This window comes from Oratosquilla oratoria, chromosome 3, assembly GCF_046742065.1.
Source record: "Oratosquilla oratoria isolate Oo_2021 chromosome 3, ASM4674206v1, whole genome shotgun sequence".
NCBI lineage: Eukaryota > Metazoa > Arthropoda > Malacostraca > Stomatopoda > Squillidae > Oratosquilla > Oratosquilla oratoria.
Genome location: NC_134779.1, coordinates 63277823 through 63303049, shown reverse-complemented (window position 1 = coordinate 63303049; position 25227 = coordinate 63277823). Strand labels below are relative to the sequence as shown.

The 25227-nt window shown below is 40.0% G+C and overlaps 1 protein-coding gene across 9 annotated transcripts in view; it reads right to left on the bottom strand.

Moving 5' to 3' along the window:
* Positions 1-25227, bottom strand: part of nSyb (neuronal Synaptobrevin) — a 107081-nt gene that overhangs the window by 64573 nt on the left and 17281 nt on the right. For 6 of the 9 annotated variants that reach the window (XM_076181790.1, XM_076181798.1, XM_076181740.1 and 3 more), the window contains exons 2-3: positions 20435-20588; positions 7864-7942 (exon numbers count right to left, since the gene is read on the bottom strand). In XM_076181790.1, coding sequence (XP_076037905.1) covers positions 7864-7942; positions 20435-20588 — 233 coding nt within the window. Of the gene's footprint in view, positions 1-2287; positions 2367-2708; positions 2788-7863; positions 7943-20434; positions 20589-25227 lie in introns of all 9 variants that reach the window. The other 3 variants (XM_076181752.1, XM_076181774.1, XM_076181758.1) reach the window with 2 other exon arrangements.

Here is a 25227-nt window from a genome sequence, read left to right as displayed (position 1 = left end):
GGCTGAAATCATGAACAACTACTTCAGATCAGTATTCACAATAGAAAACTAGCCTAACTGTGTAGAAAAAGAGAGAGAATTATCCCCAGCAATGAAAGAAATAATCATACCACAAAAAGAAATCAGTGACCAAATTAAAACCCTTGATGTCAGAAAATCACATGGCCCAGACAGAATTGCAAACTGGATACTGAAAGAATGTATGGAAGAATTAACTGACAAAATATATAATATAATTAAATTCTCACTTAAAGAAGGAAAAGCGCCATTGGACTGGAAGAAGGCAAACACTGTACCAATTTATAAGGGAAGTGATAAGGAAGATCTATCTAACTACAGACCGGTCTCACTAACAAGCACGATAGCAAATATTTGTGAAAGAGTTGTCAAAAACAGATGGGTTAAATACCTGGAAGAAAAATCTATACCGAATCCAAATTAATTTGGATTCAGACAAGGGAGATCATGTACAACATATTTGATCAGCTTTTACTCAAGATTAATAGACATAATACAAGAAAGAGATGGGTGGGCGGACTGTGGTTTCCTGGACCTGCAAAAGGCATTCGATAAGGTACCACACAGGAGACTAATAAAGAAGATAGAGTCAAAAGGTGGCATCAGAGGAAAATTATTGGAATGGATGAAAGACTTCCTGATTGGGAGGAAAATGAGAGTTGTAATTAGAGAAAAATTCTCCAACTGGGAAGAAGTAAAAAGCTGTGTCCCGCAAAGATCAGTACTGGCCCCGATCATGTTTGCCGTATACATTAACGACATGAATGAAGGTGGAGTGCTATATGAATTTCTTTGCAGATGCAAAATTACTAAAGAAGGTAAAAACGGAAGAGGACTGCAACTCATTGCAACAAGATCTGGACACGATCTGGAATTGGACTCAAAAGTGGGAAGTAAAATTTAATATAAAGAAATGCAGTATAATGTAATTTGGAAAGAGTAAAAACAGAATATCAAAAGATTACAGAATTGGAGAAGAAAAAGTAAGAAAAGCAAACACGGAAAAAGATCTTGGAGTGATGATTGGAAAGGACATGAAACCAGATAAGCATATAAATAAAATATCCGGAGAAACCTACAATTTATTGAGGTCAATCAAAGTGGCATTTGCTTATTTGGATGAGAAATGATAAAGAAAATACTAACTACACTAATAAGACCAAAACTTGAGTACGCAGCATCACTTTGGACACCCAGTACCAAAAAGAATATTAAGAAACTAGAAAGAATACAAAGAGCGACAACCAAACTAGCACCGACTCTCACCAAACTAACATATGAGCAAAGACTGTCCAAATTGAATCTACCAACTTTGGAACAAAGAAGAGAAAGAGGAGATTTGTTGACTATCTACAGAATAATGAAAGGAATGGAAGTTTTAGACAGGAACGACTTGTTAGTGTGGGACAACGGTAAAACAAAACACAGAAAAAAACTGGAAAAGGACAGTTATAGAAAAAACTTGAAAATGAACAGTTTCCCACATAGAGCGATAAATACATGGAACAAATTAGACAACAAAACAGTATGTGCAAACACTATACAAGATTTTAAGATGAAACTTGATGAGGAGAGATACAAAGACGGGTCGCCACGAGCATAGCTCCCCTCCCGTATATTACAGCTAGGTAAATACATAATGTCCTCATTAACTACACATTTCCTTGCATGCACTTCAAAAAAGTGTTGGTCTGCTGAGTTCAATGTATTCAGCTGTGAATGCAACATGGGTACTGTAGTTTTGGTTCAGCTGCTAATTCTAATAATTTAATGCAGGTTCTTTACCACTAAATCTATAATAATTCTATAGAAAAATCAATGACTGTCAAATCATGCAGCAATATCTATTCATCTGAATTCTTTATCTATGGTTTCATACTATGAGATGGAAGGCCATTTTTTTTTTTCATCTTATAAACATAGTTTACTAAAGTTCAAACTAACTTAACTTGACAGCTGTTGTGCACTTAATTCTAGAGCCTTGAAATTAACTAGTTAAGAAAAAATAACTATTAGTACACTGCCCTCAGAACAGTTTTGAGCAAATACAGTCAACAGTTTGGCTTGTATATCTAATATGCATAATATTTTTTTTCAAACAGATACACACCGTCATTCAAAGATGTACTGTTATTAATAACTGGTACTCTACATATTCCAAAACTACCAATATTGATGCAAAATCTTTATTCCTCTATAAGGATGCACTGGTGAAAAAAGTGGTGCATGCGAGTTTGCATTTAAAAGTTCCTCTATCTAAAGTTACTACCTGCACGGTCATCCAGTTCCGATAGTTTCTGGTCTCGCTCAAGCACCTTCTCCACGTTTGTTCTCATGATTTCCACCACCTGATTTCCATGATTTGACAAAGGGATGCCACAATAGTAAAGGTCATTTAATCAAAGAGCTGGCAAACTACAACAACATTAACATTTAGTAAATTTTTAGTGTTATGCAATGAGACTTGCAATAATACAGATGCTGTGCAACAAACTGGTCCAAACATTGCCAATCATCCCGACCACATCAGGTGGTATAAAAACTGAGCAATAATAAATGGAACTTTATAGTTGCATTTTTCTTTTTCATGGCTAGATCTCATTGCATATCACCACATTTGACACAGCTACACCGACACCAATACAGCAGTAGGACAAACAGAGGCACTAAGAACCCATGGGCTTATGTACCTGCACGATCATCAAGTTCTAACAACTTCGAATCTCTCTCCAGCACCTTTTCAATGTTTGTTCGCATGATGTCTACCACCTAGGAAACCTCAACCCACCAGACAAGGACCATAAACAAGGAGAAAATAGGGAGAAAAAAAATAAATAAATAAAAAAAAAATCACAACAAAGATCAATGTAAATCAAGTGTAAAACATTAAGAGAACAAATGTTCATGGATATATGAACACCAATTAAGGAGGCAAATTTGTGGTAACAAAGATGAAGATAAAACAAGTTTGTTGGTGGGTAGAGGATAAAGTACAGAGATAAAAATGATTAGTTCCAAGTTCAATCTTTAAGGAAAGCATTGAGAGGAAAGCGCAGATAAAGACAGACTGTCTTTACACAACACTTTGGCATGCAGTGTTATTGCTACAACATTCCAGCATGAGATTACAACTTCAACACAACCAGCTTAGGGTGTCGTCACTGCAACACACCAGCGTGAAGTGTCCTCACTGTAATGCAATAGTTTGGGGTGTATGTAACCACAGTTACATACACCAGTTCAGGGTGTCATTACTAACACTCCTGCATGCATCAGTAAAAGCTGCTATCACTGCAATACCAGAAGGATCTCCAAGCACTGCATCACTGAAACATCAGGATGAGATGTCATCACTGCAACACCAGTAAAACCTGTCACCACTGCAACGCTAAATGACCTGATCACAGCAACACTAGTAAATGCTGCCATGACTGCACCACCAGCATGAAGTGTTCACTGCAACACTTGGATATCACTGTTGCAATATCAAAGTGAGCTATCGTCATTGCAACACAAGAGCAAGTTGTCACAAATTTAACACCAGTAGATGGTGTCAATTTTAACAACTGGAACAGGATTTTTCACTGCAATAATTATGTATACAAAAATACTACAATGGTGGATAATTTTTAAGCTCCCATGTGTAACATTATGTGTAAAATTCTGGCCTTCCCTATACCATCACTTCCTGCATGGCTCCTAGGCTGCCCTGCCTTAGTTCCAGGAAATGCACTGACCAAACAACCTATTAGCAGTTAAAAACACACACAATGAGATTCACACACATACACACACACACACACACACGCCTTCACGCCGTAAACACCTCCGTTGCTGTCGTCGTTGTCACGGGACCAAGAAGAGGAGGATTTACGACGAAAAAGGAAACCTGGTCTGTATTGTTGGGGTGGGGAGTGATCATGAGTGTCTGAAATGATATCTCTGCAATGCTAGTCAATTGTATTAACACGGAATTAGCAAAAAATGAAAGAAAACAACGACCTGAAAGCCAATCACGAACCAGAGCCATCTGGCATCAGTCTATCGAACCACAATGTAAACAAACATTCCCAAAACACATGTATCAACACCAGCAAAGAAGATTTTCCAGGATTTAGTAAGTATGAAAGCAGGAACTATTAGAGATAAAGAGGGATATGAGCAAAAATAGGATATGGTGGGAGAATGAAATTATGGACTTAAGAAAGGATATAATTGGACTAATGGACTGCTTAGCACAAGCAAATCACGAAATTTCTGACCTAAGAAAAACCAACTTGGATCTTACAAACAAGATCAAAGAAATGAAAAGGGATATAAATGAGCTGAAGAGTGATAACGAAAAGAAGAGAATTAATGATAACAATAGCGAAAACTTAAAGAAAGAGGTGAACAATAAAATACAAGAAATGACGGAAAAAATCGAAGAGAACCTAGGTGAGGAAAGTATTCAGAAGATTAAGAAGTAGAAGGAAAACATTGAAAATAAGGAAATTGCTTTCAAAGAAATAGTCAAGCAGCAAATGCAGGATAATGCAAGACACAATTATCCAAGTCATTAATGAAAAAGCTAATTGAGTCAGATACATTAGATAGGAAAAAATGTATTGTGGTATATGGACTAAAAGAAAAACAGGGATTGGCGGGGTACATGAGAGAAAAAGAAGAAAAAGAGACAGCAGTAGAAATCCTAAATGAAATTCAGAGGGGAGACTGAGATGCACGCAAAGACCTGGACGAGACATATAGAGGAAGCAAAGGAAAAAAACTCGATGAGAATGGAGACACAAAGCAAGGAATTCCATTGGAGAGTAATCGACATGAACTTGAGGAAATGGCACATCAAAACGAAAGAACCAAAGACAGAAAAAATAATGGAGGAAGAAGAAAATTAAAAGTGGCCTATACTAACATTGACGGATTAATTTCAGGTCTGAACAAACTCAATGATTACCTGCAAGAAGAAAAAACAGACATAATGGGAATTGTAGAGACTAAACTAAGAGGTGAAATACCATCCATTGATATTGGACAAGGACTAAATAATTACTTGATGAAAAACAGGGACAAGAAACAGGGAGGAATCATGCTCTTGGCCAAGAAAGACTTAAACATGACAAAAATTGCGGAGGGCAAAGGTAATGTTGAACTGATCATGATAAAAGTCGAAGGCAAGAATATGAAAAGTAGAAAGTTTGTGGTGACCTATGTGTCCCCAAAAATGAACACTTGGAAAGAGAATGAACATACAAAAATGCTAGAAGATACAAGGAAATCACTAAACAAGATACTAATGGGCAGGGGTAATCTGGTAATTATGGGGGACTTCAATTGCAAAGAAATTTGTTGGGATAACATGACAGTGCGAGGAGGAGACGACTTGTGGGGTAATGTACTCCTGGACATGACCATGGAATACACAATGACCCAATGGGTCAGTGAAAACACCAGATACAGAAGCAATGAAGAGCCATCGAAACTAGATTTAATATTTACAACAGAACCTGAAATTGTGGACAAAATCCATTACAAGACACCAATTGGAAAGAGTGACCATATACTCATCGAAACTGTACTAAAGGAAGAAATAGACATGGAGAGAAATGAAAAGCATAGGAAAGGAAGATTGATGTACAAAAAAACGGACTTTGCAAAACTAAAGATATTCTTCCGCAATGCAAACTGGGATAAATTCTATATGGAAGAGACAAAAGTGGATGAGAAATGGAATATTTTGATGGAAAATTACAATGAAGGGGTAAATAGGCATGTACCAAGACAAAAGCGAGAGAGAGTACATCAAATGTTGGTTCAACAAAAGATGCAGTGAGGCAAAAGACAGAAGGGACAAAGCTTGAAAAAGGTGGAGAAAAGATAACAAACCTAGTAAATGGTAAATTCATATAAACTATAGAAATGAGTATGTTAATGTGAGAAGAGAGGAGAAAAGGAACAATGAAAAGGATATCATAGATGCATGCAAAGATCAACCCAAACTATTCTATCGATATGTGAATGGTAAACTTAAAAACAAACAGGAAATGGTGAAACTATGCCAAGGAAATATAGAATACACAGAAGAATTAGAAATGGCCCAAGTCATGAACAATCACTTTAAATCCCTTTTCACCAGAGAGAAAATACAAAATTGGGACGAAGATAATAACAAGCAATCTCCCCACATGAGTGAATTTACAACAACACAAAAAGAAATATCAGAACACCTATCAAAACTTGACATCAGAAAATCACATGGCCTGGATGGTATTGCAGATTGGATTCTAAAGGAATGCAAAGAAGAACTAACGGACAAAATAAATAGCTCACTCAAAGAAGGAAATATACCTAAAGACTGGAAAAATGCTAACATTGTACCAATATATAAAGGAGGAAACAAGGAAGAACCCACGAACTATAGGCCAGTATCACTAACAAGCATTATAGCCAAAATTTGTGAGAAAATCATCAAGAATAGATGGGTAAAACATCTGGAAGACAACAACATAGTTAACCCAAGACAATTTGGGTTCAGACAAGGAAGATCATGCACCACAAACTTAATATGCTTCTACTCAAGACTAGTAGACATAGTGCAAGACAGAAATGGATGGGCTGATTGTGCCTTCCTAGACTTGCAAAAAGCTTTTGACAAAGTACCACACAGAAAATTACAAAAAAAAAAAAAACTGGAACACATAGGAGGAATACAAGGGAACCTACTAAAATGGATGGAGGACTTCCTGACTGGTAGAAAGATGAGAGTAGTGCTCAGAGAAAAATATTCAGATTGGAAAGAGGTGATCAGTGGAGTACCGCAAGGATCTGTATTGGCACCAATAATGTTTCCTATTTATGTGAATGACATGGACGAGGATGTGAAATGTTACATGAGCTTCTTTGCAGATGATGCCAAACTGTTAAGGAAAGTAGAAACTAATAAGGACTGTGAAGCACTGCAGGAAGACCTGAATAAGGTATGGAACTGGTGTCAGAAATGGGAAGTGGACTTTAATACTAAGAAGTGTAGCATAATGGAGTTGGGAAAAAGCAAAAACAGAATATCAAGAAAATATACAATTGGAACCAAGAGGTAAAGAAGGCAGGATCCGAAAAAGATTTGGGGGTAATTATCACAAACGACTTGTCCTATGATAAACAGATTAACAAAATTGTCAGGGAGGCTTACAACTTGCTAAGATCAATAAAAGTGGCATTTGCATACTTGGACGACGACATGATAAAAAAAATATTGGTTATATTGATAAGGCCTAGACTAGAGTATGCGGCGACATTGTGGTCACGCACTACCAAAAAGAATATAAAGAAAATAGAAAGAATCCAGAGAGCAGCAACAAAAATTGCACCTGCACTTGCAAACCTATCATATGAGGAGAGATTGGCTGAACTGGAGTTACCGACGCTGGAGCAAAGAAGAGAGGTGACCTACTGACCATCTACAGAATCATGAAAGGCACAGAGATACTTGATAGAGAGGACTTACTAAACCGGGACAAGAGAAACACAAGAGGACATGGAATGAAAATCAAAAAATATAGCTACCAAAGAGAACTGAAGAAAAACAGTTTTCCACAGAGTAGTGGACACTTGGAACAAATTGGATAGCGAAATAGTATGCGCGAAAACCATTCATGAGTTTAAAAGTAAACTAGACACTGCGAGATACAAAGGTGGGACACCACGAGCATAGCTCCCCTTCCCGCAAAATACAAGTAGGTAAATACACTCAGTTATACAAGTTTAGAGTAGAAGGGATAAGGAGTGAAAAAATGAAAAATCACTACAGAATGCTCTTGTATATGTCAAGTACCCTCTCATCATTCTCACCTGCTCTGTCATCAAGTTCTGAAAGTTTCTGATCACGTTCCAGTACCTTCTCCACATTAACACGCATTATGCCTACCACCTGTTTTTATAACATTCAGGAACAAAGAATAAAACAAATATTAGGTTTACAAATTACAAATTAGTATGAGATAGGAACACAAATATTCTCAATCAAATTAATGCCACAACAATGCAGTTCCAACTTCTTGTTTTGTATCTTGTCAATACTCAATTAAAAAAGAATCAAATGGGAATGATAATACATCCGTAACCTGCAAAAAACAAAGATTTTATGCCAATTTCAAAGAATGATTAAATAATTTTATCGATTTAAATGAAGGTCATGGCCACTTCAGTTACTAACACTGAAATCAGTAATCGTTATTAATTAAAAAACATTTTCAAATGATTTAAAACAAATATGCACTTTACAGTACAATGAAAAAAAAACTCAAGGGAGAAAAACAAAAAGAAAATGGCTTGACACAAGGGACAAGTCTCAGTTGATTCAGAATAATGTACAAGTATTCTGAAAGTCAGTGTAGACTTCAAGTAGACACAATAATGACTGTTGCCTAAGTTTCATTGACTAGAAAGCCAGAGCCCTCGAGTGGCTGGCAATAATCCTCAGGCCCTCCTACAGATCTCTCTAAAAGAAACTTTGGACCATTGCCTGTAGTGTATTAATGTGACTTTCTATGTCACTGGCTGAAAGCAGTAGGAAGGGAGCAGTCATCAGTTGCTTTCCAAATGTGAAAAGGTGTCTTTTGATATATAGAAAGACTCCTCTGATCCACCATAACACTTCCTTCATATACATATTGCACAATCCCACCAGCCATTCTACTATTGCTACTCCAACTTTTGTCAGACATCACATGACATGACATCCTAAATTGGATGCCTTTCCATCTTTCATTTCTTTCAAGGCTACTTGGATCTTTTTTGCAATACCCTCCTCGTTCTCCTTATCCATTACTGTCATTTTCTTAACATCTCCCATCACCACAATCAAAGCCTCCTTGTTCTACTCTACATTCAATAACTGATATACTCTGCCCATTTCCCTCTCCCTGAGAAAAGATGATAGTGAATACAACATTTAAAAAGAAAGATGTTCACAAGTTCACATAAGCCGAGGTGGTTGGTTGGTGGGAGCATAATTGAGAGAGCATCAATGGATTAATTGGTGGTAGGGGGAAGGGGCCTTTTGGCACATGTATGCATGTAGGTCCAATGACAAGTTACTATTTGTGATAGTCCTGTTGCCCATCTCCAACACTTGTCAAAACCTTCACCTCCATCTGTAGGGGAAACTCTCAGGGGCTGACATTCTGTCTCCAGACTATGCCCAAGAACTCTCTCTCTCTCTCTACCAACTTTAAATGTATTTCTTCCATCTTTTCACATAAGGAAAGCTGACAACCTGTGACTGTTCCCCCCTCCCCCTCCTACTGCAAGCCAGTGACTTCAAAATGGTCCCACACAAATATAACACTGAAAATAGTTCAAAGTTTTTATTTCCCAGAGATCTTTGGAAGGGCCCAAGAACCATTGCCATGTGGGCTTCCATTCAGAGAAACCTGAGACAACAATTACTATGTAGTATTGTCCAAACGAGCAATTAGAAGAGTTGTGAATATGTTAAGGGGAGAGTGTGATGGAATGTATGATCTAAGGGCAATTGAGAGTGGATGCAAGGTGAAGAAATAAAAATATAAGGAGGCAAAGAAGTGCTGAAAGTAAACAAGTTGGGTGAGAAGGAAATGAGGATGAATACCATGTAATTCAGAGATATAATAGTGCAAGACGGAAAGTCATTGTGGAAAAAGAATGGTACACATTGTTGGTACCTTATAATGACAAAGCATATGTATTCCAAATTCTGAATGAAAAACACAAACCTGGAAGAACTAAATTTCAGGATATGAAAGTATGCACTAAATACTACCCTTCCATATTTAAGATTAGAATAATAATATAAATTTTCTATTATTATTATGAAGTGGGGTAAGAGTATGACAGAAAATTTTGAAAGTAATAAAAAGATGTTTTGGAAAGAAATTAAGAGAGGAGGAGGAGGCGAATCAAGTAGAGAAGAAAAGGTAAAAGGTGCAGATGGAGAGATGATAATGGAAGAGAAGGTAGTAAGGGGAAGATGGGCAGAATATTTTAGGGAGTTGTTGTTGTCGTTCCCTAGACTGTCTGTCCGAGCAGTCCCGTCTCCCCAAGGAATGCCACAGCCAAACCTGGGTTTTCCCACAAATCCTTTATAGAGTGTATGTTGTGTTGTTTCCATGCATAGTTGTGTATAATGCAGTCTTCCATTATGTGTTGTATGGTAGGGGGTGAAGTGTTACATCCTGGGCAGCTGTTCACAATGTGGTCATCCAGCCTCTTCAGGTAGCTTAGAAGTGCTGGGTGGTGGCCGCACCGCAGTCTGGCCAGGTGGACTCTGTCCTTTTGTGGGAGAGAGGATTCAGAAGGGCAGATATCAGGGGGTCTGGCATGCAGCAGTGTGTTGTCTTTCAGTGTGTTAATGGAGCGGTGAGTGATATGATTATGAATATGTTTCCGGAGGCTGGTATTTGGTGGTTGTGGAGGAAGAGAAGTGAGTATCTCTGTGTGATACAGGTCTTTGGGTGTTGTTTTAATGTTTCTTGGTGTATGTGGGTGTTCTGCTATGTAGTGTAGCGGGTGTGATGTGTTTGTGGTGGCTGCAGCAAGTGTTTGTGTGCCTTTCATGTCGAGGTGGTCCTTGACTTTGAGGACTTTTGTTTCATAGTGTAAATGGTCTGTAGGTGTTGTATTTGTGCAGCCTGTAATTGTTTTTAGGGATTTGTTTTGTATGATTTGAAGGGCGTTGTGGTGTGTCTCACTGAGATTAGGAGCCCATGCAGGACTCACATAATTCATCACTGAGCGTATGCATTGTTTGTATATTGTTGTATTAGTTTCTTTGTTTTGTCCAAATGTTGTTCCAGTGATTAACTTAAGTGCGTTAAGTCCAGGTGTGCATTTGTTTTTTATGTTTGTGATGTGTTGTTTGAAAGACATGGATGTATCGTATGTTACACCAAGAATTTTCGGTGTGTTTGTGTGTGGTATTAGAGTGTTGTTGATGTAGAGATGAGGTATGTATTTGTGTTCTTTTGTCCAGTTGGTGAAAAGTGTAGCTGTAGACTTGGTTGGAGCTATTTTGAGTCTGTTTGTGATGAACCATGTGTTGAGTGTATCAAGGTATGGCTGGATTGTTTCTGCAGCTTTGTGTTACGATGTGTGCATGTGATTGTTATGTCGTCTGTGTAGGAAGAGATTTGTATTTCTGAGGTGTCTGGTGTGGGTAAGTCATGCATGTATAGATTAAAGAGCGTGGGGGATAGAACAGAGCCCTGTGGTACTCCATTCTTAATGTTTCTGATGTGCGATGATTGCCCATTATATGACATGTAAGCATTCCTACCTGCCAGATAATTGGCCAGCCATCTTTTGGTGTTATTGTGCATGTCTGTGTTATATATTTTATTTGTTAGGTTGTGGCGGGGGATAGCATCAAAAGCTTTACTAATGTCTAATGTTATAAGAAGTGTTCTGTGGTGGGGCCTATTTGAATTGATGCCATCTAAAATTCTTTGTGTGAGGTTTATCAGAAGAGTGTTTGTGGAGTGTAGTGGCCTAAAACCGTGTTGTGAGTCAGCAAGGGGAATATGTGGTGTGACAAGTTGAAGTATTAGGCGTTCAATGACTTTAGAGGGGGTGCAGAGAAGTGTGACTGGGCAGTGCGATGTTGGGATTGTTGGGTCTTTGTTCGGTTTTGGAATGGTGATTATTTTACCATGCTTCCAGATGTCAGGTATAGTGTTGTGTGAATAGCTGTAGTTTGCAATGTTTGTGAGTGCGTGTATACCTTATCAGGGCCACAGGCGGATGAGTGCTTGAGATTATGTGTTTTGTCTGACTGTCTATGAAGGGTGTATAGTCTGAGTCTGTGGGAAAGTCTTTCTTACGTCGAATAGTGCGTCGGTCGTCAGGGTGAGAAGTGAGATGGCTTGTCTGTGCAAAATGATTTATGAGTGTGTTTGCTTGTTGTCTGTTTGAGGGTAGATTGTCTGTTGTTGTGATTATTGCTGCGTGGGAGCGTGTTGTGTTACTGTTGGATAGTGTAATGCTGTTGAGTGTTTTGTACAATTTGCTCGTGTTTGTTTTGTGATCAAGTGTATTGATAAAGTTTTGATTTGATTTATGAAATTTTTTGGCTCGAAGGCCAAGTACCAGAGCTGGTATTGATAAAGTTTTGCCAATTTTGTGTTTTTTGTTCGTGTATTTTATTGGCAATCACAGTGTTTAGTGTTTGTATTTGGTCTGCTATGTTTTGAGGGATAGGTGTGGGGGTATTGTGTTTAAGTGCGTCTCATTGTCTGATGAGGCCTTGGATTTCTGGTGTGAAGCTCTCTTGTAATTGGTGTATGTGTGTCTGTGGCCAACTGGGGTGCATCTTGTTTCGGTGGTGATGATGATTGGAAGGTGGTCAGAGCCAAGGGTTCAGACCACTCTCCATGATGTTGTTGGGGTTAGGCAGGGGGAGCAGAAGGTGATATCAGGAGAGGAGGGAGTGTAGAGGGCTTGGTGTGGGATATGTGTATGATTATGTGTGTTATTCATGATAGTCAATGAGTCAAACTGAGTCTGTAAATCAAGCCCTCTGTCTGTGTCAGGGTTGTCGACATACCAGGCAGACGACTTGGCGTTGAAGTCACCACCCATGATCAGGTTGGGGAGTGAGGCTAGTTGGCTAAATTGAGGTCTGAAGGTGTTTGGAACTGTGGGGGATGATTGGGGGGGAATGTACATGTTAACTACTGTCAGTGTTGATTTGTTGCCTGTGCGGATTCGAATGGATTGGATTTCTGTAGTGTTATCTGTGGTAGGGAGGAGAATTTTGGTTGTGGCACTTGTGTCCACAAAACAGATGGAGTGATGGATCAGGGTGATGAGTCCACCGCCATAGCCGTTGGTCCGGTCTTGTCTGATGGTGGTGTAATTATGAAATGATGGTGTTTTGTGTGAGTGTCTTAGTTTTGTTTCTTGTATAATTGCAATGTGTATGTTGTGTTGTTTAAGAAAGTGTTCGAGTTCATGTTTTTTCGTGTTAATACCGTCAATGTTGTGTTGTAATATGTTGATGTTGTGTGTTCTGCATGTGTTGTATGTTGCCATTTGGGGTTGAGGTTGGGGTGTTAATGGGGAAGGTATAGGATCTGGGTTAGAGGGGGGGAAAGGAGAGATAGGGGACAAAGGAAGGGGAGTACTGATTGGGGATAAGGGCAAAGGGAAATTGGGAGTGGGTAAGGGTGCTGGCTGTGGTTGGGGAGGTGGGAGCGGGGTTATTGGAGGGCAGGTAGAACATGTCCAAGTGTTTGTGTATTGGTTTGTGTCAGCAAGTGTTGTACAAGTGAGGTGGGCCCAGTTTTTGCACATATTGCACTGAACTGAGCCCTTTGTCTGTCTGCTCGAAGTAATGGGTTTAGAGCATGTTGGGCATGTGTATTTTGTGGTGAGCCCAGGATTGCTCTCTACATCTCCAGCTAAAAGTAGAAGAAGAGGGGTGATCGCCGGAAAATCACCCCTCGGTGCAGAAAAAACGTAATATTGCATGTTGAGAAAAAAGGATTGTGGTACTCCCCAAGGCAGACGTAGCTCCTCTTGGGGATCGGTGCCACCTGCGTAGAGCCGGTGGCCAGGGCTGGTTGCCGCCATTTGGCCCCCAACTCTTGGGGTTGGGGGGTGGTCCCACGACATAGACGCTGTGGCTCCAGGACCTATTTTAGGGAGTTGCTAAATGTGAAGGAGGATAGGGAGGGAAAGATAGTTGCAGTGGGAAATGCTAAGAAAATGACCGTGATGAGTGAGGAAAATGGAGGAGAAATAAGGAAGGATGAAGTGAAGGCAGTTGTTAAGATGATGAAAGCAGGTAAGGCACCTGGTCTGGATAGATGCCATGCAGAATGTCTAAAAAAAGGAGGTACAGTGATGGTGGACTGGCTGATGAGGTTATTTAATGTTTGCTGGAGAGAGGGTAGAGTGCCGGAGGACTGGAGGAGTGCCTGTATAGTTCCACTTTACAAGGGAAAAGGGGACAAGTGTGAATGTAGTAGTTTCAGAGGGATTAGCTTGTTAAGTGTAGTTGGGAAGGCTTATGGGAAGATCTTGATTGAGAGGATTAGAGGAACAGAGGGAGTAATTGGTGAGGAACAGTGTGGATTTAGGACGGGTAGAGATTGTGTAGATCAGATCTTTGTGGTAAGACATTGTGAGAAAGCTATAGGAAAGGGGAAGGATGTTTTTTGGGCTTTTATGGATCTGGAAAAGGCTTACAATAGGGTAGACAGAAAGGCACTATGGGAGGTTATGCAGATATATGGGATAGGAGGAAAGCTTCTAGGAGCTGTCAAGAGTTTTTATGAGAGTAGTAGAGCTTGTGTCAGGATTAGAATTAGAGAGAGTGAGTGGTTCGAGGTAAAGGTGGGACTTCGTCAAGGATGTGTTATGTCGCCCTGGCTGTTCAATTTATACATGGATGGGGTAGTGCGAGAGGTAAATGCAAGGGTAGTGGGTCAGGTATTGGAGATGGTTAAAGGAAATGGAGAAAAGTGGGAGGTGAGCCAGCTGTTGTTTGCGGACGACACTGCGCTTGTGGCAGGATCGGAGGAGGGATTGAGGAAGTTGGTGGCAGAGTATGGGAGAGTATGTGATAGAAGAAAGCTAAAGATAAATGTGGGTAAAAGTAAGGTGATGAGATGTACAAGGGGTGAAAGTGGCAGTAGACTGGAAGTGAGCATTAAGGGAGAGCGACTGGAGGAAGTGGATAGTTTTAGATACTTGGGTGCAAATGTGGCAGGAAAAGGTGGAGTGAAGGTGGAGGTAGAATGTAGATTGAGAGAAACGAGTAAATCCCTTGGTGGATTGAAGAGTATAATGAGGAATAGACATTTGGGAATGGATGCAAAGAGGAGACTATATGAAGGAGTGATTGTGCCAACAGTACTGTATGGGGCAGAAACATGGAACATAAGAGAGGAAGAGAGAAGTTTGAATTTGTTTGAGATGAGGTGTCTGAGAAGTACGAGGGGGTTACTAGGCTAGATAGAGTGAGAAATGAGGAGGTGAGGAGAAGAACAGGGGTGGAAAGGGAGTTGGGAGATAGGGTTGATGAAAGAGTATTAGAATGGTTTGGACACATGGAAAGAACGAGTGAATGAAGACTAGTAAAAGAGGTATGGAAGGCAGATGTGGAGGGAGTAAACATGAGGGGACGTCCTAGAATGAGGTGGATGGATGGGGTGAAGGGTGCTTTGGGGAAGAGGGGAATGTTTGTTGAGGATGGACGGAAGAGGACGGAAGAGGACAGAAGACGGGTGAATGGAGAATGGTTGTATATGGATGATGTGATGCATGAGGTGGAATGGGGGGGATGGGGGGTGAGGTAGTATGTGTGAGCAAAATTTGACGCAGCCTGAAGGGATTTCTCCCCGTCTTCTCCCTTTATGCATGGGGGGACGGAGAGGGGGGGGGTCGCCGATTTGACGAAGCGGCCTTGCTGTGTCTTGCAACACTACTTCTGACCCAGGGCAGTGGACAAGGTGCAGGAATGACCCGTCATCCAGGAGGTGCTAAGATGAGAGGGAGGGTGGAGGGGTGTGGAGTGTATTCAGGGATGGAATGGGTGGGAATGATTTTATGCCTTTTCCTTTTTGGCTACCTCCCTTGTAAGGGGGAAAAAGCCTTGGTATATGTATGTACTTCCCACTTTTGAGTCCATTTCCAGATCTTGTCCAAGTCTTGTAACAAGTTGCAGTCTTCCTTCCTTTTTACTTTTAGTATTTTTGCATCATCTGCAAAGAAATTCATGTTTCCATTTTCAACTTTAATCATAATCAATTCCACATTATTTTTTCCTTCTGTTATCTTTGTCACATTTAAACCTTTCTTAGTCAAAATCATGATTCCTCCATTCTATTTTTGCCCATTGGTTGTATAGACCTTGTCCCACAGTATTTAATGGTAGTGGACCTTTTAATTTTGTCTCCACAATTCCCTGGTTTCTCTATTAACAGAGTTGTTTAATTCATTTAGTCCTGAAATCATAACATCTATGTTAGTATGTTATTTTTAATTTATTCTTTTCTTCTCTTTTTTGGTTTATGTTTCCGGTTTTTTTTTTATGTACCATTTTCTCAGCCTCAGGTCTAGTGCTCTAAAAAATTCATTCTTTTCAGTCTCCATTCTTCCCATTTTCTTCATTTCTGTATTTTCTTTCTCTTTATCCTTATTGCTTATTTCCTTTTGTCAATACATTTTTATAATTTTCACAATTTGCTAGCTTTGCTGCTTTTGATAGTACCTCTTCAGCTATCATTTGAGACCTTAGTTTGATTTTTAGTGGCCTATAGTGCTTTTCTCTAGAGTATTGACCTATACTATGCACTTCTTCAATCTCTCCAATTCCTGTCCCTCCTCTTGAACCTCTTTCAGAGTTGCCTCTACAATTTCTTTCTCTTCTTTTTCTCTTTGGTATTTGTATACATTATATGTGTGTGTGTGTGTGTGTGTGTGTATTTATCTACTTGTATCTTACAGGAAGGGGAGCTATGCTCATGGTGTTCATCTCTGTATTTTGAAGTACCTAACTTGTTCTTAAATTCGTTTATGGTTTTTGCACATACTATTGTTTCATCCAGTTTGTTCCATATATCCACCACTCTATGGGGAAAGCTGTTCTTTTTCAGGTTTCTCCTATAACTGTCCTTTTTGAGCTTCTTTCCATGTCCTCTTGTATTTCTCATATCCCAATTTAGTAAGTCTTCTCTATCAAGGACTTCATACCTCTCATGATTCTATAGTCAACAAGTCTCTTCTTTCTTTTCTTTGTTCCAGAGTCAGTAACTAATTTTGACAATCTCTCTTTGTATGACAGTTTTTAAAATTTGGTGGGCCATCTTCATATATATATATTATATACTTTAACTCTTCACAAGAAAAAAATCAGAAAGGAAGATTCTGAATGTGTGGAGATATAGCGCTCAAGAAATATGGTCATGTTATGAGAATGGACAGTGAGAAATGTGGAGGTGAAGCAGACAATAGGTGGAACAAAGGCTGTGGGGGTCTGGCTATATGGAAAAAACAAGTGAAGAAAAACAAGCAAAAACAGATTGGAAAGCAGAAGTGGATGAATACTTGAGAATGAAGAGGATTGATGGGGTAAATGGGAGAGGGATATTGAATACATAAGGAATGTTTATGGATAAGGGTAAAGAGTGCAAAAGATAAGATTGAATAGAAGGTTGTGAATATGTGAAAGACTACCACAGATGGAAGGAATGATCTTACTTTTTCTGTATTTCATGTTCAATGGATGAGGACAGGGTTCGCCATATAATGAGGTGGTGAGAGTAAACCAGCCTTGGCTGTTAGGTCCTACTATGGAAACATTGCATTTCTTTGTATTACATTTCACCCAAGCAGTGCAGCCAGGGACAGGGATGATCCTTCATTCCTAAGATGCTGAGATGGGAGGGGTACAAATGGCTATGTATGAAGTAAACATGTGCTTTGACCCAACCAATCCCATTGTATGGGTTTTCCCCATTATTAAAGACTGGCTGTGTAAATCACTTCATGGACATTAAAATCTATTTAACCCCTTCGATACGATGACGCCTATGCAGGCGTCATGAGGAGCAAGTGGGTGCGCGAGGATGTCAATGTCGGCGTCTTGATTATATTTTTTGTAGTCGTACCTGCGTGACCCCCATACTCTGTAAACTGGCTTCATCATATTTTCTATGGTTATCAAAATTCATGGGTGAAAGAGAACGAGCTATATAAGTGGTAACTTTATTTTTTATAATGCGAGTATTATGACGCAACATCGCACGTCTGGCAGCTAATGCTCCCCGCGAGATTTTGGCCCATAGTGAAAGGGTTAACATCCCTCCCATCTTAAACATCTCATGGATCAATTGTCATCTCTGTCCCGGCTATACTGCTCAAGTCGAGTAATGACGACTCATGTAAACAGTAAAAACCAAAAGGGAATTAAGAGAAAATTAAATAACTATTCTTGATGTGTTTAAAAAAATAGAGCAAAGATAGAAAACAGAGATACTACTGAATAACTTGTCAAGTTGTTTGGGTACTGAAGGAATATACATTTTCTGAGGCACAGGAGAACTGGAAAGCATTTATAAAGAAGTTCAGATGGCTGACAAAAAGTTAACACTGCCATACCTGAAAATTAAAAACAATATAAAGTAATAATGCATAATTTCTGTAAAACAAAATTCTTGATAATGGTCAACCATGATCATTATTAATAGAATGCATGATTAATCACTGTAGACTGGAATTATCAGGCATGTTTTATATTCAATTTGTTTCATAAATTTCAATGTTGCTAAATGACATACAGCACTGCAAAGAGATGAGAGATAAATTGGTTAAAAGTCTACATTAAATGTAACCCATGCCTTGGCCATAGGTACTGTGAACTTAACTTGCTTCAAATACATCAAACTCAATAAAAGAAAAAAAAAAAAAAGATAGGACAAGACATTATCATGTTCATTATCATTACTTCTTCTGAGGGACTTTAAATTTTCACATGTAAAGATCACAGTACAAACCAAACCACGGCAGTTCACCTTAACCCAAGGCACCAGAATGTTTTGGAAATGCAAGGTTGTGGCTGCCTTAACATTCAATTAACATAACATTTTCCTAGTTTTAACATTTAATCTGCCAGGTAGTTGTAATTTCCAAAGTGCAACAAATCTTGTGGCTTCAAAGAATTTTCATAGATACTATTTTAATACAATGATTTCTATGCAATTTCAGATTCCTGATTTTATACACAATGTACTGTAGTCTGACAGGTTAAGGGGGCCGTCGCGGTGAATTTCCAGTTAATATTTTCAAAAAATCGAAATATTCGAAAAAAAAATTCCTTGTCATCTAGTGGCCTTTGGCAAGCCAGTCCTGAAATATTTCAGCAAAATGACTAGTTTTCTGACCCCCCCTGCTTCCTACTCCATCCTCGACCATTGGTGTATCATTTTCATGTATATATATTTTAAAAAGATAAAAAAAAAAAATCGAAAGCAATTTCCCCATGATATATTGGCCTTTAGTAACCCCGTTCTGTAATATTTCTGCGAAATACTAAAAAATAAAGGAGTTATGACTAAATTTCTGAACCCCCCACTTCCTACAACACCCTTGACCCTTTGCTGTATTATGTTCATGCATATATACATATAAAATCGAAAGCAATTTCCCTGCCATCTAGTGGCCTTTGTCAACCATGTTCTAAAATATTTCAGCAAAATACTAAAAAATAAAAGTTATGACTATTTTTCTGACACCCCCCACTTCCCACTACACCTTCGCTGCACATATATTCAACTAAGTTATTTCATCGCAATAAAAATGGCACGAATGCGATGTATTTTATTATTCACTAATAAAGACTAGCTGGAAACTTGTCCTACAAGTGGGGAAAGCACTTCGCACTCAAATACATCAGAAACATGAGTAAACTGAGATAATTATTGTGAGTAGGCGGAGAAAGCGAATTGTTGCTCCTTGGAGAACTTTTATTTACTTTCATTTGAAGCTATAATCATTTCAAGAATGCCTAAACATTCGAAGAAGAAACGTGCGTTTCATGAAAAAGCTAAGAAACAGAATCAAATTATTGAGAAAGAGTGTACTTCTGCCTCAGTTAGGTTATTACTAGAGATGATCATAGCGACAATGAGGGAGGTAGTGCCTCCTAAAAAAAAACCTCGCCTTCTGAGCGGCTAATACCTCGTAAAAGGGGGGACCAGGTACCAGCTACACTTTATAATAACAAGTGAATGACATAGAATGCATGAAGATTGGCGCAGAGAAAAAAAACCTAAATGAAAAATATAAAAAATGCAAGTAAATATATTTTGAACTTCAAAGCTCAATATCTCAAAACTACACTTTTCTCTACATTTTTTCTATTTCCTCCATAACTACTTGGCTGATTTTAATGGGGTTTAGATCATTTGAAAGCTGAATAAATTTACAATTTTTTCATTGTGGCATTTTTCATTCTATGTAAAAAAAAAATGGACATAAAAAAAAATTCTCTCCTAAACTAAGAGGAAATTCCAAAAACTGTACAATAATTATTTAGGTATTGCTATGGAGCATTTGTGGTATTTTTTTCAATATGTTCAGTCAAGGGATAAATGAGGAGATAGATCGTTTGTGATTTTTCAAAAAAGTTTTTTTTAATTACTTCATTGTTTTTCAACCAAATGATATGAAAATCGGTGGTGAACATCTCAGTATATATATTTATATATAACATATTAAAAATTCGCAAAATTCCGATTGTAATTGACGAAGTTCGTTCTCGAGCGCGACGGCCCCCTTAAAGCTATTCAATATAAATTATGCCACAAGAAATTCCTACATAATGCTTAGTACAGTTCAAATTCCTCACAAATCAAGATTTTTTAATGAAAGTAATACCCACCTCGTCCACCTGAGCTTGAGTCTGTTGAAGTCGTTTCTGTGCAGCAATCTGCTGAGGCCCTCGGGGCCCTCCGACAATTTCGCCATTTTCTCCTGTGGCTGGTGCAGCTCCTGGGGCACCACCTGCTGCGGGGGCTTCACCTCCCTCTGCTGACCTGGAAAGTATAAAATCCAAAATTGTAATCTTACTTCATAGTTAAAAACCCCTTATTCTTTCGTAGAACAGAGAAGTTAACCACTGTATTGCTGGACATTTCATTCATGGTTATCTGGGTTGAGCAATATCACTGATGATTTCTGAAGGAAAGCTTCCATTCATCTTCCTGCCATCCATCTTCAAAACTTGTCAATACCCTTACCTCCATCTGGAGTGAAGCCCCAACTACCTAACATTGAAGTCTCTGGACTAGGCTCAAGATAATGTTTTATAAATTTCAACTGTATTTTCTTCACTTTTTCACATAAAGTGCTGACAACTTGTGACTGCTCTTCTCCCTATACTATTATAAATCAGTGACATGGAAACTGTCCCACAGAAAACAGTCTAACAATTCCCTCCCAAAGGATTTATGTGAAGTCTCAATGAGCATTACCAGACACCGTGGGGTAGTAGATTTCCAGCCATTGAAACTCGAGCCAATAACTTAACAGTCCATCCTACAAGTATGGAAAAATTTCTTCTTCTTCCCCCCCTCCCCCCATGACTTCATGTGCACTGGTGATGTAATCAGAAATGCACTGGTCTCACATTCACTTATTTGTGGATTCAAATCCCGTATTTCTCACCCCAACAGTCAAAGTGCATGGGACAAAGGTGACAGTTTTGATTACAGACGCATGCCTCTTGGTGCAGGATCCTCACCTATGACCAATTCTAAGATCTATGCACACTTCAATGACCTGGATATATATTTGTGTACATATGAATCTGATAAGACAAAAACCAAATTCTAAATTGATAGTTATGCTTGTAAAGGTGATGAAACACTTGACCAGTTGTGAAAAATATCTTGCAACCAGATGTATAAATAGATAATCTGCCTGACTTTTGGGTAAAGGGCAGCTGGTTTGACCTTCCAATATTTAATGATAAATATCTCTCAGCCCACAAAAAATAAATAAATAAATAAATAAATAAATAAATAAATAAAGTGAAATAAAATAAACAAATACATAAAAAAAATCAGAAAAAAAAAATGAAAAGAACAAATCACCTTCACCGAGTCCTCATTTGCATAGTATAGCCTGTACTAGTTATGAAACACACAAAGAGAAAAGATCTACATCATAAGCACCACAAAGAAGTCACATTCCCTACAGAAGGGAACAATACAGAATGACATGGCAAATTGGGAAGACTGAAGAACACTACATTTGTAGTTCTGCAATGGAGAAGGAATACAATACTGATATCCCTATGTTATGCCTGTCTTTTTTTTTTTTTTTTCAAATTCATACTCCTCTGGCTCCCAGCATCTCCCCTCTCCCTCCTTCTGGCCCCAATATCTCCTTCCCTCTCATCCTACGATTTCTCTCTCCCTCTCACCCTATGATCTCTCCCCCTCTCCCCTTATGACCTCTCTCTCCTTCTTCCCTTATGATCTCTCTCCCTCTCCTATGATCTCTTCCTCTCCCCCTACAATCTCTCTCCCTCTTCCCCTACAATATCCCCCCTTTACCCTTACAATCTCCCTCTCCCCCTACAATTTCTTTCCCTCTCCATCTCCCCAATTCTCTCGATCATCCCACTCTCTCTGTCTCCCCATTCTCCCTCCTCTCAACTCTATATCCCTCTCCCATTCTCTCTCTCTCCCCCCTCTCTCCTCCACTATCTTTCTCCCTCTCCCCCACTATCTCTCTCCCTCTCCCCCACTATCTTTCTCCCTCTCCCCCACTATCTTTCTCCCTCTCCCCCACTATCTTTCTCCCTCTCCCCCACACACTCTCTCTCTCTCTCTCCCTTGCCCTCACTTTCTTTCCATCTCCCTCTCCCCCACTCTCTCTCCCTCTCCCCAACTCTTTCTCTCACTCTCCCCTACTCTTTCTTCCCCTCTCCCCCATTCTCTCTCTCATTCCCTTCCTCCCTCTCTTGTACCCTTCCTCCCCCTCTCTTTTACCCTTCCTCCCCCTCTCTTTCTCTCATTTCTTCCATCTCTCATACCCTTCTTCCCTCTCTTATACCCTTCCTCCCTCTCTTTCTCTCATTCCCTCCTCCTCTCTTTCTCTCATTCCCTCCCTCTCTCTCTCTCTTTCATTCCCTCCCTCTCTCTCTTTCATTCCCTCCCTCTCTCTCTCTCTTTCATTCCCTCCCTCTCTCTCTCTCTTTCATTTCCTCCCTCTCTCTCTCTCATTCCCTCCCTCTCTCTCTCTCATTCCATCCCTCTCTCTCTTTCATTCCCTCCCTCCCTCTCTTTCATTCCCTCACTCTCTCTCATTCCCTCCCTCCCTCTCTCATTCATTCCCTCTTTCACTATCTTTCATTTCCTCCTTGTCTTCCTCTCAATACCTTCTTGTCTTCTCCTTCACTCCCTCCCTCCCTCTTATTCACTCAGTCTTTCTCTCAATCACTCCCTACCTCCCTCACATCTCTCTCTCCCATTCCCTCCTCTCTCTCATTCTCTCCCTCTCTTTCTCATTTTCTCCCTCCCTCTCTCATTTCCTCCCTCCCTCTCTCTCTCTTTCTCATTCCCTCTCTCAACGGATTACAAGGGAGGAGCATGCCAACAGGAGAACTTTTGGTCCATAACTAGGTCAGATGCAAAAATTATGATAATGACAAATAAAAATTATAATAATAAAAAAAAAAATAGGTAGTTGAATAATAAACAAACAGGTAAATAGTAAATAATAGATGAATAATAATAAATGATAATCAAGGAAATAATAAACAGACAAATAATAACAAACAATATAAAACAAGTGGCAGGCATTACAGCATCTTGCTTAGGTGTTTATCTAAACGAATCTTAAAAAGCTTCAAACTGAACTACATTGCACTGCCTCTGCAGGAAGTTTATTCCATTCATTAACTACACAGTTGGCAAAGTTGTTGCTACCCACTTCCAAATTAAATCTATTTCTCTATCTCTCTCTCCTTCACTCCCTCTCCTCTCTCTCTCTCCTTCACTCCCTCTCCTCTCTCTCTCTTTCACTCCCCCTCCTCTCTCTCTCCTTCACTCCCTTCCTCTCTCTCTCTCCTTCACTCCCTTCCTCTCTCTCTCTCCTTCACTCCCTTCCTCTCTCTCTCTACTTCACTTGGTCCCTCTCTCTCTCTCCTTCACTTGGTCCTTCTCTCTCTCCTTCACTTGGTCCCTCTCTCTCCTTCACCTGTTCCCTCTCTCTCCTTCACCTGTTCCCTCTCTCTTTCAAGTCTCTCTTCCTTCCTTCCTCCTTCCCTCTCTCCCTTCCTTCCACCTTCCCTCTCTCCCTTCCTTTCTCCTTCCCTCTCTCCCTTCCTTCCTCCTTCCCTCTTTCCCTTCCTTTCTCCTTCCCTCTCTCCCTTCCTTCCACCTTCCCTCTCTCCCTTCCTTCCACCTTCCCTCTCTCCCTTCCTTCCTCCTTCCCTCTCTCCCTTCCTTCCTCCTTCACTCTCTCCCTTCCTTCCTCCTTCACTCTCTCCCTTCCTTCCTCCTTCCCTCTCTCCCTTCCTTCCTTCCCTCTCTCCCTTCCTTTCTCCTTCCCTCTCTCCCTTCCTTCCACCTTCCCTCTCTCCCTTCCTTCCACCTTCCCTCTCTCCCTTCCTTCCTCCTTCACTCTCTCCCTTCCTTCCTCCTTCACTCTCTCTCTTCCTTCCTCCTTCACTCTCTCCCTTCCTTCCTCCTTCCCTCTCTCCCTTCCTTCCTCCTTCCCTTCCTTTCTCCTTCCCTCTCTCCCTTCCTTCCACCTTCCCTCTCTCCCTTCCTCCTTCCCTCTCTCCCTTCCTTCCTCCTTCACTCTCTCCCTTCCTTCCTCCTTCACTCTCTCCCTTCCTTCCTCCTTCCCTCTCTCCCTTCCTTCCTCCTTCCCCATTCCTTTCCTCCCTCACTTCCCCCTTCACTCCCTTCCTGCTTCCCTACCCTAATTCCTTCTACCACCCCCAGGAAGAATTCAATACCTTGTCAAGATTGATCCAAACTGACAAAATATGCACACACCAATGCACACCACCATACCATGGTTAGAAATGTAACTCTTCAGCTGGCAGGAACACACTGAATATGCGGCTGCCATTTCATGCACCTAAGCATAATCAATGAGGTCCTCCAAGGCTCCAGTCTTCACTCACATTGTTAATGTCTGCATGCATGACCTTGCATCACATATTCCCAACAAGACCAACATACCAATTGCACTATGCACAGAAATTACAAGCACACAAACCACATTAGCCATCACACTCCCACAAATGTACACAAGACTAGGGCAGTGAGTAAACAGAATGAAGGTACAACAGTTTCAACCAAGTCTGCAGTTGTTCTTTTCATGAACAATGATCATGAACATCATACAGAACCATGCTTGACAGAGAACAACGCATGATCACAAACACACACACACAATTTGATGGTGCACTGGTACGATTCTTGATTATTAATTCTGTGATGAGGGTTTGTCATGCCTGGGGCTGAAAAAAATTCATTATAGCTACACTCCTCTAATCCACCAGGAGACTTCTTCCCTTACACTGAACAGTCTCACTAGCCATTCCACTATTACTACTCCACCCTTTGTCAGAGGTTTCCCTTGATGTCCATTCTCTTTATACATCATTCTCTTAGCAGAGGCTGGAGTTTTTCTTCCTATGAATCCCACTTT